Source organism: Mizuhopecten yessoensis, unplaced genomic scaffold, assembly GCF_002113885.1.
Source record: "Mizuhopecten yessoensis strain PY_sf001 unplaced genomic scaffold, ASM211388v2 scaffold10879, whole genome shotgun sequence".
Taxonomy (NCBI): domain Eukaryota; kingdom Metazoa; phylum Mollusca; class Bivalvia; order Pectinida; family Pectinidae; genus Mizuhopecten; species Mizuhopecten yessoensis.
Genome location: NW_018408767.1, coordinates 322,968 through 337,072, shown reverse-complemented (window position 1 = coordinate 337,072; position 14,105 = coordinate 322,968). Strand labels below are relative to the sequence as shown.

Sequence of the window (14,105 nt, the reverse complement as noted above, 5' to 3'; positions counted from 1 at the left end):
CCTTCCCATTACAAATCATCAGCACAAACATGGTTCCCTTCCCATTACAAATCATCCACAAATCATCAACACAAACATGGTTCCCTTCCCATTGTAAATCATCAACACACACATGGTCCCCTTCCCATTGCAAACCCATTATTAATCAATTTTATTCAGATCAACCTTATTTCATTTGCCTTCAACCAAGATATGATCGACGTGACGCTGACATATTGTAAGTACAATAAAAAATGTACCTCGTTTTCTAGATTGTTATAGTTCTTACAAAGACGAGGCATACGATCATCAATTCATGATAACTTACCCAAATGATAAATGTAAGCTGAAACGGTACCAGTCACTATTTAATAGACCCTAAACATTGACACATTGATATTTGTCAAAGATGAAACTGATCTTTATCGGGAAGTTCTAATCGACTAATGCATATAAGATGAGAATTTCAGCAACTTCAAATTGCACAAAAGGGACACATACATTATCTCCCTTTGTTACATCCCGCTGCCTATGAGAGCATTCAATGATATATGACGACTGACAATGGCCATTGCGTCATAATTATGTAAATCAATTCATAAAGTATGTTTATAAGAGTCACAATGACGTGATTCCTAATTAAAGTACAGGGTCAGTATTCATAAAGTCGTTCTCATGTTCAAGCATGGATTTTGTGCTCAAGCCTAATTTCTTGTTCTGGTAATAAATAATTAAAACATTCCTATTTTGTCAATGATTCCGGAAAACATTTGAAGAGACTTATAGCCGAATACTGTTTTTAATGTTTACATTTGACTTAATGATCATTCTGCATGATTTAAGCGAGTAACAAGAACACTGGTTTGAGCACAGAATCTATATGCTTGAGAATGATAACGGTTTCGTAAATATGAGCCCAGGACTTGAATATTAATTAGCATATGAAATTAAACACAAAATTGTATCTAAAATATTACATCAAAATACACATTATTCAAAACTCAAAGTGCAAGAAGTACAAGATATAAACAGAGACGTATATATATATTACATGTAATCACACTATATACGTCTCTGATATAAATAACTTACGCGCATACATTTACTAAAACGGGCGTTATGAAAAAAAATACTTACATGGCAATCTACCACAAAGAATTGTGTGTTTTTTTTTTTGTTTTTTTTTTATCAATTATAAGGATTTGCCAACATCTAAGACAGTCTTAAATGTAACATACAGCACACATTTCTTGAAAACTCGCCTGGATTGTTAGTGGCAAGGAATGAGTAACGAAAATCAGTAGAAACTCATTCTAATTGATTAATTTACAATAAAATGCGAGATCAAGGCAACATAGTCTGACATGCAATGATATAGTAACGTATGCACATTCAATTATATTTCCCATGAATAGTTGTATGTTTAAAAAAATAATAAACTCAGACAGAAGCGGCCTTGAGTTAATTATTGTTATAATTTGTCCATTTTAAAATTTTCTCCATCACGTTATACATTTACCACCATGATACACGCACGTATGTTTTTTACAAGTAACTAAAAAATTAATTTGAGATACTTCAAAATTTAAATTGTATTGTACGAATTCCCCATGGTGGGCCCCATACCAAATCGGTAGGAAGTTAAATCCCAGAATGCATTAACTTGGCTTCTGGGTTAGTTCTGCGTTTACTTTGCATACAACTTTGCTGAACATAGACAGAAACAAGAAATGACCCAGACTCATTAGCGGACAAGATGTCTGCCTACCCGTCTCAAGAGTTTCGGCCTCTTAAAAAGCCGAAATTGGGGCCGCCAGATGTGTATCCTCAAGATCCAAAGCAAAAAGAGGTAGAGTGTTGACCTATGCAAAACAATAACAGCCAAACTTTTGTGTCAATTTGCAACTTATGGCCGTCTTTTGTTTTGAAAGCACGGCCTGAACAAAGACTGATTATGCACATACACATCGACTTCTGTTTCTGTATCACGAATAGATACCTTCCGTTTTCATTTTATGTATTTCTTGGGTATAACCTGCAGTCGTTAGTTGAGTCACTCATGTTTGCTTGGAAATGATTCCCCGGGTGCACAAAATGGAATACCTCATCAGAACTCCCTCGACTTTTCGAGAGGGTATCGAAAAAACGAGATAAGTGTAAAAGATGAGCATTGATTAGGTTGCCTTACAAGTATCAGCTGGGGAATTTCCCTTAAGCTCAGCAGTAGAGCATCAGACTGAAGAGCCAAGGGTCGCGGGATCGAGCCCCAGCGACGGCACTATCTTCATCACTTTTCATGCATCGTCTTATTATAAACTGGTGCCGCTGACCCTCACCGTTCAAGGTAGGAGAACCCTTGGCGGGGAGTCAAAGAACCTGGGTTGGTGATTGAAAAAGGGGAGAATAGTGTAAAAGATGAGCATTGATTAGGTTGCCTTACAAGTGTCAGCTTTAGGGAATTTCCCTTTAGCTCAGCAGTAGAGCTGTCTGATTCTGAGCATCGGGCTGGAGAGCCAAGGGTCGCAGGATCAAGCCCCAGCGATGGCACTATCTTTATCACTAATCTTCATCCTATTAAATAGGCTTACATCTGGTCTACATATATCCTACTTGGTCGATCGTCGACGACTAGGCAGCTCAATTGGCAGAGCGTCCGTCTAGAGTTTTGAGGACCCGGGTTCGAATCCTGGTCTGACCGTGCATTTCTCTTTTGCCTGTTACAAAATTGCCAAGCTTGCCAACCCTTGTTTCAAGCGCTTTGTGAATGCTTGATACGGGGAAAGCTGAATCAGGGTTGTTAATAGTTGTGTCTTCAGTGGCAAAGACTTTGAAAAATGAGAAAGAAATGTAGTGGAACTGGACGGGGTCGATCGTTTGCAACTAGATCCATAGCTCAATTGGTAGAGCATCCGTCTAGAGTTCGGAGGGTCCTGGGTTCAAATCCCAGTTTGGTTGTTGCATGTCTCTTTCACAGGTTACACAATGATGGAATTAACCAAATGGATGAAAATTAAGTAACTACATACAAGTGATGTCTCCCGGTATTGAGCATTAAAACAGCAATCTCCCGTTTCTCCCAAATTGACGGCAAATCTCCAAACATGGAACTGACTATCATACTTAGTTTCCATTAACCCAATTGATGCCCCAAACTTAATTTTTAACGCTACAGGACAAAACCTGTCTTGACAGAACCACTAACAATAGGGCCAAATTTATAGGGTAAATTTAGATAACAATGATCTTTAACTTTATATTAATTTTTCAGTCCAGTGTAGAGGAGCTCTATCTGCTCCTGTATTAGAAAGTAACTTTAACTTAACTTATGAGTAATTGGCTGATGAGACTCACCAGCTAACCTAATGAGCAGTGAACACTTGTGTTGACACAGTAATATAATCTAGGTTTTGTTATCTAAGAGATATTTTAGATCACTGTTCAGTAATTATTCGCAATACACAGTGAACTTCAGTGTATCTTCAGAATTATTTTGACACTTGTAGCTGAAATTAAACATGCCTTCCTGATGCAGATATGGAACCTTACCAAGATTTGGAAAACACAACAATTATCTCCAAGCATTTTTTAGCAATATTTATTTCTTGTTAGCTTTTTAAGTGATCCCCTCTGACCTGATGGTACTTTGCAGATGTTTTTATTGAAACTTCGCTTAAAAGCATTAGCATAATAACAAGATTATGCTTTGCTATATGTAGTATTTTTTTAAGAGGAAGTTTTTTCCTCTTTTTATAAGTTTTACCAGAAACGAGATTAATGTTGATTTCCTTATTATGATATTATCCCAGTATTATGCTCAAGATTTTTATTGAACCTTTCAGTATTTTATAATTTCATGTAATCTTTCCTTATTATAGGATGAACTTACATCAGCTAGTGTCAAGCATGGTTTCATTAACAGCCAAACCTTTGGTGACGAGGTAAGTTATATCCTGTGTATAGATAGAATGATCAAAATCAATCACTGAATAGTGCTAATACTGTGTTAAATATATATAAGCTGTCACTCTCCATACAAGCTTTCAGGCTTTACCCTTCATAAGGGATTAAAATTGTCCTCACCCTTATGTCACATCCATATTTGAAAACAAAATTTCTCACTGTATGCTTAGATTGATAAAACTGACTGCTGGTACATATATACAAATGTATTTCATTATGTTGTAGAAACATTGCGATAGATATTTAGTAATAATACAGTTTATAATGCATATAAAAACATAAGTCATCAGTTAGAGTTTCTGTTCAGCTATGAGGATTGATATTATTAGATGATGTCATTTCTTCACAAATTGTGCACATTTTTATTGGTACATGAACGATTTTGTACCATTTCACTTTACTTATTACTTTAGCAGTGTGGATAATTTCCATATCATTAATTTTCAAGAGTACAATGACACCCAATGCTAATGACTTTAAAAACCAGAGTTAGTGACAATTTCCAATAATTTCTAATGTGAAGACTTGAAAAGATTGGTTGCTGTGTAGCATTTTTGAAAGGCTTCCTGTAGACTAGTACTGGATCCCCTCTTTGAACAGCAAGAAATTAATGAAAATAATCAAATACATATATGTATTAGAATACATGTATTAATGAAAATGGTTATCTCTTTTATGTACAGTATGGATCAGCTCGAAGAGAAAATATTAGTCAAGAACAGGTAAGTTCTCAATTTCTCAAAATTGTCTAACTTTGTATACGATCAACAGCAAACAGGCTATATATAAATCAACTGGTAGATCGTTTACATCCTTATCATTATATAATTATAAGACTTCTGTTTTCCATTCCCTGGAACAAAGCTGAATGCAGTTAGAGAAATCATTTGTCTATGTCAGTACTTTTTCAAAATAATGTGTTCAAGGTTAATTTGTACATGTAACACTGATACACCCAGTAACACTCCACCATGTAACACTGATACACCCAGTAACACTCCACCATGTAACACTGATACACCCAGTAACACTCCACCATGTAACACTGATACACCCAGTAACACTCCACCATGTAACACTGATACACCCAGTAACACTCCACCATGTAACACTGATACACCCAGTAACACTCCACCATGTAACACTGATACACCCAGTAACACTCCACCATGTAACACTGATACACCCAGTAACACTCCACCATGTAACACTGATACACCCAGTAACACTCCACCATGTAACACTGATACACCCAGTAACACTCCACCATGTAACACTGATACACCCAGTAACACTCCACCATGTAACACTGATACACCCAGTAACACTCCACCATGTAACACTGATACACCCAGTAACACTCCACCATGTAACACTGATACACCCAGTAACACTCCACCATGTAACACTGATACACCCAGTAACACTCCACCATGTAACACTGATACACCCAGTAACACTCCACCATGTAACACTGATACACCCAGTAACACTCCACCATGTAACACTGATACACCCAGTAACACTCCACCATGTAACACTGATACACCCAGTAACACTCCACCATGTAACACTGATACACCCAGTAACACTCCACCATGTAACACTGATACACCCAGTAACACTCCACCATGTAACACTGATACACCCAGTAACACTCCACCATGTAACACTGATACACCCAGTAACACTCCACCATGTAACACTGATACACCCAGTAACACTCCACCACACATTTCCTTTAACACCTGATTCATATTTCTATTTATAGATTACTGTCATCTCTTTATGGAAGTCTTACTACTCGCTGTACTCAGATCTTTTTCATTCAGTACAAAAGAAGCAGTTTATTATGAAAATTTGACAAATATTCAAATTAATTTTGTCTTCATTGTTTGAGATATCACAGAAGTATACCTTTTATATAGCTGCTTACTACAAAAGTGAATGTTTTTCTTTCATAAATGCTTAATTTGTATCATTTCTCTTTGCACAGTTTGGTACTGAATTTATCTCAGTATTGGAGAAAAAGAAAGAAGTTAACACATTTCAAGACACATCCAAAAAGAAACAGTGTCCTACCAAAGACAATTTTTGGCCGGTAAGTTTTCTTAAAATAATCTCAGACTTTTGTTCTCAGAGCACACATATGTCTCCAGGTATAACATACCTACTGATGTTCAATTTATTATTAAAAGAGAATGAAATAGAAAAAAAAAGTTACTCAATATTGAGAATATGTTGAAGCAACATAAAAACCTCCAACAGGGACTACTACAGACTAATGTTTGTAACAACATTTCCATCAATCTTTGTCAGTATGAATTTAGACACTTCTACCATCTAAGGAGACATTATGATTATTCTGATTTGTAGCTATCCTTTATGCTTCATGTTTTGAGTGATGACCTGAATTGATAAATCATGTTACTGGTATTAAACAATTTTACCGAACAGAAATTCTAGAGTATATTCAAACTTTACGTTTTAATTTGTTTTAATAATAACAGAAAACACAACATGCTGACAAGCTATTTTTTGTCTCTCTTTTCAATGTCTATGTTAACAATTTAATGATGATTATATTTTTTCAATTTTCAGGCTGCCAAAAACAAGAATGCTATGGAGGCATGGTTCAAGGACTTAGAAGGCAACAAGTCGTTATTCCAACTTGGAAAGAAGGTTTGCTCTATAGACCTAATATATTTGTTTAATGTATCCTACTGATAAAAATACTGAATTGTTGTAAAATGAATAAGGGGCGGTAATAGTTCCTATTGTTTATGGTCCTTTAACTCTTTCCGTACCGTTGTCGTGTACACACAACATTAATATGTCATCCTGGTCCCCGTTGTTAAGACGACAAAATGATAGGCCGTCTCATCCCCGTTGTCGTGTACACACGACAAGAGACTTTGGTGTAACCTGTCTTATGTTCAGCTGGTTATCGCACGAGACTGTCGCGAAATACAATTAATTGTCGCTCAAATCAGCACCCATCAGTTGGGAAGAATTATATTTTTATATGTGCAGAGTACACTTTTTTTTTATTATGTGACCTATTGTTTTTGCATTTGCCGTTAGATGTTTGCGTTTGGTGCCTCAAATATAAACAATATGGCGGCAACTTAATTTGATACGAACACTCGTAAACTCAACAAATATTTGTTGAGACTTATGGAAGTAAATATGAATATTCTAATACAAGTCTTGATGAAATCTTCTTGTATTTAGAAAAAAAATCAACGACTCCACATTCGTAGCCATAATCAATCCCCATTTGGAACCTGCACTACAACGCTGTGTTAAGTACAAGGAATCGTATCGTTTGTTGCCAGACAAATGTCGATTTCTCAGTCTTAATCAGATGCCAGTTGGTCATTATGTTGCGAAAATGAAGAAGTGTTTACTTTGAACAAAAACATGAAACAATAACAATATTTGTTCCAGTTACATGTTTCATTCTTGCAGCAGTTACACCTAGTCTAAAAAGTACATTAATAATTCGCCATTTTGTTATATGTGCGGGGGCAAGTCTAATAAGTACCTCCGGTACGGAATCTGGACTGGGGTTGCGGTACGGAATCTGGACCGGGGTTGCGGTACGGGAAGAGTTAACATGATAAATTGCATTGTTACAGTGATAATCTAGCTACGAATGTTGGTGCATCATTGTATAACTCTGTCTTCTTAAACTTTTACAGGAGTAAGTCATAGTATTATTGTTATACCAAGACAGTAAGCTTATAAATGACCTAGGAGATGCCCACTTTGACAGATGGTCATGTTCCTTCTTCTTTTCCAGGTGCCTACCTTTAACAAAAGAGATGAGCTATTCTCCACTCTCTGTGAGTTTTCCCTGCCCATGATGAAGGCTGCCTGGATGGTCAAAATGACTGCAGCCTACAATACAGCTATGCAAGAGAGTAAGATTAAGAAACGGCAAATGGTGGACCAATCTGTTGGTAAGTGGAGATGTTGAAAGTCTTGATGATTTGAAGAGGGGCATAATTTTGTTCAGAGGACAGAAAAAAGTCTGCTTTGGCATGTCTGATCTCATGACCTAAGCTGTTTTATACAAGGAAACCCTTACCAAATCATTTCACTTGTACTATAGATAATAAAATATTGAATGTTTCATTTAAGTTAGACTATTGACAGATCATTTTCACTTTACACAGAGATGTTTTAAAATGCTATTTGATCATAATATAATTTCTAGGTAATAATTTATGACTTGTTAGACATTTGACTGCAAATTTTCAAATCATACTACGTGTATATACAAAATCATCAGCAATTCATTTTTTTTTTTCAATATCTGTTCAAATATTTTGCTACAGAGAATTTTTAAATCTGATGAATTTTAGTTATTTCTATATAACTAATTTTCATTGATATATATTATGGTGCAACTTAAAAAATGAAAAAATGGTGTTATTATCTCAAATAATTTTTGGAAATATACCGAAGGAAGCTTCATGTATTTATATATATTGGACAGATTGGTGCCAGTCACTGACCAAGTTTATGCGTGACCAGATTCAGAAAATCCAGGACCCATACCACGGCACAACCGGGGGACCTACGGGGTTCCTCACTGTGTCCACCAACACAAATGTCCAGGTCGACCTCGATCTCGCCATCAAACAGTGGCACTACTCCTGTAAACTAGCAAGGCATATGTATGATGTACGTGACCCATTGCAGTATTTATAGACTTAACAATATGAATTATGTTACAGTCAGGAAATGTGATTTCTTCCATATCTGTGATGGGTAAATAATTGATAAATAGTACTGGTAGTTTTAATATTTCAAAGAGTGTGGAACTAAATGCAAGGAAAAGACTCTTCAATAATTGAAAAGTGTGTGACTTTCTTTTTGTGTAATCTATCACTCCAGTTATACAGTGTTGTCCGTTTCATGTGAACAGGAAGGGCTGCTTGACCGGAATGAGTTCCTCACCTGGCTGATAGACTTGTTGGAAAAATTGAAACAAACGGAGGATACAGTGCTTAAACTTGTAATGGCTCAGGTGTTACAGGTAAGTTAATTACAGTGAGGGTTATACATGTAGTATGCTTTCTGTTTAATCACTCAGAAAAAAATTAAGAATGAACAAAGATATCATGTTTCATCTACCTTGTGACAGACAAAGTAAAAATATTAATGTAGAGTAATTTTAAAATTTTAAAATTGAAAAGAAAATGTATATACCGGTAGGTTCTGTCATTCTAATTTAGATTAATGAACAAAGTCATTTAATACTTACAAAGAGATATAGAGCCATGTTAAAACTGTTTTGATTGCTTGGTCAATTTCAAACAGAAAAACAGATATCTGTTCCCTTAAAGAAAGGAAAAAAACACTTTACTTTCACCTGTAGTTATATTTTGTCAGCACCCTTAGAGATAATAATAAACTTCATGTGTTTGTCAGTACTGTTTATATACTTCATGTATTTTTCAGTATCTGGATGAGGTAACAATGTCGGTGTTGTTATCGCGTCGTCTGGCCTACTTTGCTGCGAAAAAGATTGCCCAGCTGTGTGGAGACTCAGGAGGGGCCTCACCTCAGACACAGTCACCTATGGTCAACAGTGTTGGCACTGCGTAAGTACAACAAACTCTGGAATTGATTCAAAATAATAGCAAGCATAATTTTGTAGGTTTCTACTGTGTAAATCAAAATAGAAGTAAAGAACTCTGAAGTTTACAGTTAAAAAATAATTGTTGGACAGATGTATTATGTTTTTCCTAGAAATCTTGAAACACTTGCAATCATGGATCTTGGAACTGATAGGTCTTGCATTATATTTATAGTTCGGTATGTTTTACTACATTATGGTTTAGTAAATTACGGTATAAAAGCTCAACTGGTGAACTGAAATTGCCTTTTCAGTATAACTCCAGCCAGTGGTAACATGGCCATGCCCCAGAACCCACTAGCGGCTGTTTTCTCTCAGTACAACAACTGTCCCCAACACAGAGGTATCATCCTGAGTCTGAGCGCCACTCTCCAAGTTATCACGCTGTTGTGTCCCACCTCTCTCATCTGGAACACTCTGGGCGACAACAAAACCACATCGTCTGTCCTGTGTGGTTCTGCTCTCGACCACCTCCCCTGCGCTCCCTCAAGTCTGCCTATGCCCCCAGGACCGGAAAATCCCCAGGTAGGTACAGTCATTGTGAACAAGTGGTATAGATTTAAAATTATTGTGAAGTAAAAACAACAGATTTATTCAGGTAATGAAAATCTATGTCTGCCCAGGTGGTCTGTCTGTTGACTTTTACATGCAAGACCTAATTTCGATTTCAGTCAAAACATTATTACAATCACAGGCAATAATTCTTGTTATGGTACATACAAAATTGTAGATTAAGAAAAAAATTGTCAAAAATAATTGCTTCAACAGTATTTTGCCATGGAGAAGTTACTATACAGTGCTGTCATACAGAGTACACTCAGGAGCGTTACCTGTTCATGCCTGATTCATTAAATGTTTTCTCTCAGATACGAGCTCAGATTCGTGCTGTAGAGAACCAGTTAAAGATGCGTGGACGTGCTGCTGAGGTGCGCTGGTCCTCAGACAAATGTCAGCAGTCAACTAGGGGTAAGTCACTCCAGCTAAAGATCTACAAGTTGTCAGCAGTCAACTAGGGGTAAGTCACTCCAGCTAAAGATCTACAAGTTGTCAGCAGTTTATTAGGGGGTAACAACAGTCGAGGTAAAGATCTACAAGTTGTCAGCAGTTTATTAGGGTAACAACTGTCGAGCTAAAGATCTACAAGTTGTCAGCAGTTTATTAGGGGTAACAACAGTCGAGCTAAAGATCTACAAGTTATCAGCAGTTTATTAGGGGGGTAACAACGGTCGAGCTAAAGATCTACAAGTTGTCAGAAGTTTTTTAGGGGTAACAACAGTCGAACTAAAGAACTACAAGTTTTCAGCTGTTTATTAGGGTAACAACTGTCGGGCTAAAGATCTACAAGTTGTCAGCAGTTTATTAGGGGTAAAAACAGTCGGGCTAAAGATCTACAAGTTTTCAGCAGTTTATTAGGGGTAACAACAGGTAAGCTAAAGATTTACAAATTGTCAGCAGTTTATTAGGGGTTACAACAGTCAAGCTAAAGATCTACAAGTTGTCAGCAGTCTATTAGGGGTAACAACAGTCAAGCTAAAGATTTACAAGTTGTCAGCAGTTTATTTGGGTAACAACTGTCGAGCTAAAGATCTCCAAGTTGTCAGCAGTTTATTAGGGGTAACAACTGTCGAGCTAAAGATCTCCAAGTTGTCAGCAGTTTATTAGGGGTAAAAACAGGTAAGCTAAAGATTTACAAGTTGTCAGCAGTTTATTAGGGGTTACAACAGTCGAGCTAAAGATCTACAAGTTTTCAGCAGTTTATTAGGGGTAACAACAGGTAAGCTAAAGATTTACAAGTTGTCAGCAGTTTATTTGGGTAACAACTGTCGAGCTAAAGATCTACAAGTTGTCAGAAGTTTTTTAGGGGTAACAACAGTCGAACTAAAGAACTACAAGTTTTCAGCTGTTTATTAGGGTAACAAGTGTCGGGCTAAAGATCTACAAGTTGTCAGCAGTCAACTAGGGTTAACAACAGTCGAGCTAAAGATCTACAAGTTTTCAGCAGTTTATTAGGGGTAACAACAGGTAAGCTAAAGATTTACAAGTTGTCAGCAGTTTATTTGGGTAACAACTGTCGAGCTAAAGATCTCCAAGTTGTCAGCAGTTTATTAGGGGTAAAAACAGTCGGGCTAAAGATCTACAAGTTGTCAGCAGTCAACTAGGGTTAACAACAGTCGAGCTAAAGATCTACAAGTTTTCAGCAGTTTATTAGGGGTAACAACAGTCGAACTAAAGAACTACAAGTTTTCAGCTGTTTATTAGGGTAAAAACTATCCGGCTAAAGATCTACCAGTTGTCAGCAGTTTATTAGGGGTAACAACAGGTAAGCTAAAGATTCACAAGTTGTCAGCAGTTTATTAGGGTAACAATAGTCAAGCTAAAGATCTACAAGTGGTCAGCAGTTTATTAGGGGTAACAACAGGTAAGCTAAAGATTTACAAATTGTCAGCAGTTTATTAGGGGTTACAACAGTAGAGCTAAAGATCTACAAGTTGTCAGCAATTTATTAGGGGTAACAACAGTCAAGCTAAAGCTTTACAAGTTGTCAGCAGTTTATTAGGGGTTACAACAGTCGAGCTAAAGATCTACAAGTTTTCAGCAGTTTATTAGGGGTAACAACAGGTAAGCTAAAGATTTACAAATTGTCAGCAGTTTATTAGGGGTTAAAACAGTCGAGCTAAAGATCTACAAGTTTTCAGCAGTTTATTAGGGGTAACAACAGTCGAACTAAAGAACTACAAGTTTTCAGCTGTTTATTAGGGTAACAACTGTCCCCCTAAAGATCTACAAGTTGTCAGCAGTTCATTAGGGGTAACAACAGTCAAGCTAAAGCTTTACAAGTTGTCAGCAGTTTATTAGGTCGAGGTAAAGATCTACAAGTTGTCAGCAGTTTATTAGGGGTAACAACAGTCGAACTAAAGAACTACAAGTTTTCAGCTGTTTATTAGGGTAACAACTGTCCCCCTAAAGATCTACAAGTTGTCAGCAGTTTATTAGGGGTAACAACAGGTAAGCTAAAGATTTACAAGTTGTCAGCAGTTTATTAGGGTAACAACTGTCGAGCTAAAGATCTACAAGTTGTCAGCAGTTTATTAGGGGTAACAACAGTCGAGCTAAAGATCTACAAGTTGTCAGCAGTTTATTAGGGTAACAATAGTTGAGCTAAAGATCTACAAGTTGTCAGCAGTTTATTAGGGGTAACAACAGTCGAACTAAAGAACTACAAGTTAAAACATTGAGAAAAATATCTGTTACTTTTCTTTTAAATAATGTGTTTGTAATCACACTAGAAAAGAAAAAAGTTTATCATTTACATTATTTAAACTGTTCATTGTTTTAGATTCATTATCAGGATAATATGAAAATGTGTCATAAGTGACAAAAATACAAACATTTTCTAATGTATCGGTGAAGAGAAGCAAAAATATAAAGTGTGGATAATTTATTTGTGACTAGGTTTCACCATCAGTAAGAGGCTGGAGGTACTGGACATGCTTGACCGACACAACTTTGACAAGGTGGACAGTAACAACTCACTGGACACTCTGTATAACAAGGTCTTCTCCATCAACCAGGCCAAGGAGGGCATAGAGGTATGTATGGACAGTCTTAATACATGTACTGCTTCTCCATCAACCAGGCAAAGGAGGGCATAGAGGTATGTATGGACAGTCTTAATACATGTACTGCAGGTAGTACTCGCTAAACTATTGTACATTTACATATTATTTTGTGTCTAAATTTAAGTTAAAATTTATATGTTTACCACATTTTACTTTCAGATTTCAATGAAAAATAATCTGATTAGGTATGGTTAAATTTGAAGGGAAAAAAACTTCCATTTAATGTTTAAAAAATAAATGAAATTTTCATGTTTTATTAAAATGGGTTTACAATTACAAAAACCCATGTCTAGTAGATTTTCAGGGCAAGTGAAATGTTTCATATTACAAAAATATATGCTGTACTCGTGGAATTTTCCAAAATCTGCCTACTGGCTATTACTCTATTTATGAAATTATACATTCTTTTAAACACTGTAAATGTGTTGAAATCTTGGAGAAAATTCTGTTTTCATTTGTTTTATTTATGAAATTATACATTCTTTTAACCACTGTAAATGTGTAGAAATCTTGGAGAAAATTCTGTTTTCATTTTTCATTTGTTGAAAAGGCGACATTTATGTATGCCCTACTTACCAATACTTAGTACAAATCAAACGAAAATAGTGATTACAGGGTGTATAATGTACATTTTCCTCTTTAAGTATAACTATGTTGAACTGTATATATTTCTGTTTCCAGCCAATGGTGGCAGATGAACCCATCATCCACCTGTTGATAGACTGGGCCGTCAGTACACAGCGGACAGGAAACTACCGGGCAGTGGTGGTGGCCAAACTCATGGAGAAACGGCAGAACGAACTTAGGACAGAGGTGAGCTGGTTGAAGACTAACAGTCTTTCGGTTTGTTTTGGACAAATTTTCAACAAGAGTGGACTTATTGATGCAAAAATCAA

General features: G+C 36.3%; 1 protein-coding gene across 7 annotated transcripts in view; it reads left to right on the top strand.

Moving 5' to 3' along the window:
• Window positions 1–1,719: 1,719 nt before the first annotated feature.
• Window positions 1,720–14,105, top strand: part of LOC110463223 (mediator of RNA polymerase II transcription subunit 12-like protein) — a 45,365-nt gene continuing 32,979 nt past the window's right edge. For all 7 annotated transcript variants that reach the window (XM_021517647.1, XM_021517643.1, XM_021517644.1 and 4 more), the window contains exons 1-13: window positions 1,720–1,828; window positions 3,855–3,917; window positions 4,623–4,661; window positions 5,936–6,040; window positions 6,541–6,621; window positions 7,745–7,904; window positions 8,444–8,631; window positions 8,876–8,986; window positions 9,412–9,554; window positions 9,844–10,114; window positions 10,456–10,555; window positions 13,043–13,179; window positions 13,891–14,022. In XM_021517647.1, coding sequence (XP_021373322.1) covers window positions 1,736–1,828; window positions 3,855–3,917; window positions 4,623–4,661; window positions 5,936–6,040; window positions 6,541–6,621; window positions 7,745–7,904; window positions 8,444–8,631; window positions 8,876–8,986; window positions 9,412–9,554; window positions 9,844–10,114; window positions 10,456–10,555; window positions 13,043–13,179; window positions 13,891–14,022 — 1,623 coding nt within the window. In that variant the 5' untranslated portion in view covers window positions 1,720–1,735. The remainder of the gene's footprint in view (window positions 1,829–3,854; window positions 3,918–4,622; window positions 4,662–5,935; window positions 6,041–6,540; window positions 6,622–7,744; window positions 7,905–8,443; window positions 8,632–8,875; window positions 8,987–9,411; window positions 9,555–9,843; window positions 10,115–10,455; window positions 10,556–13,042; window positions 13,180–13,890; window positions 14,023–14,105) is intronic.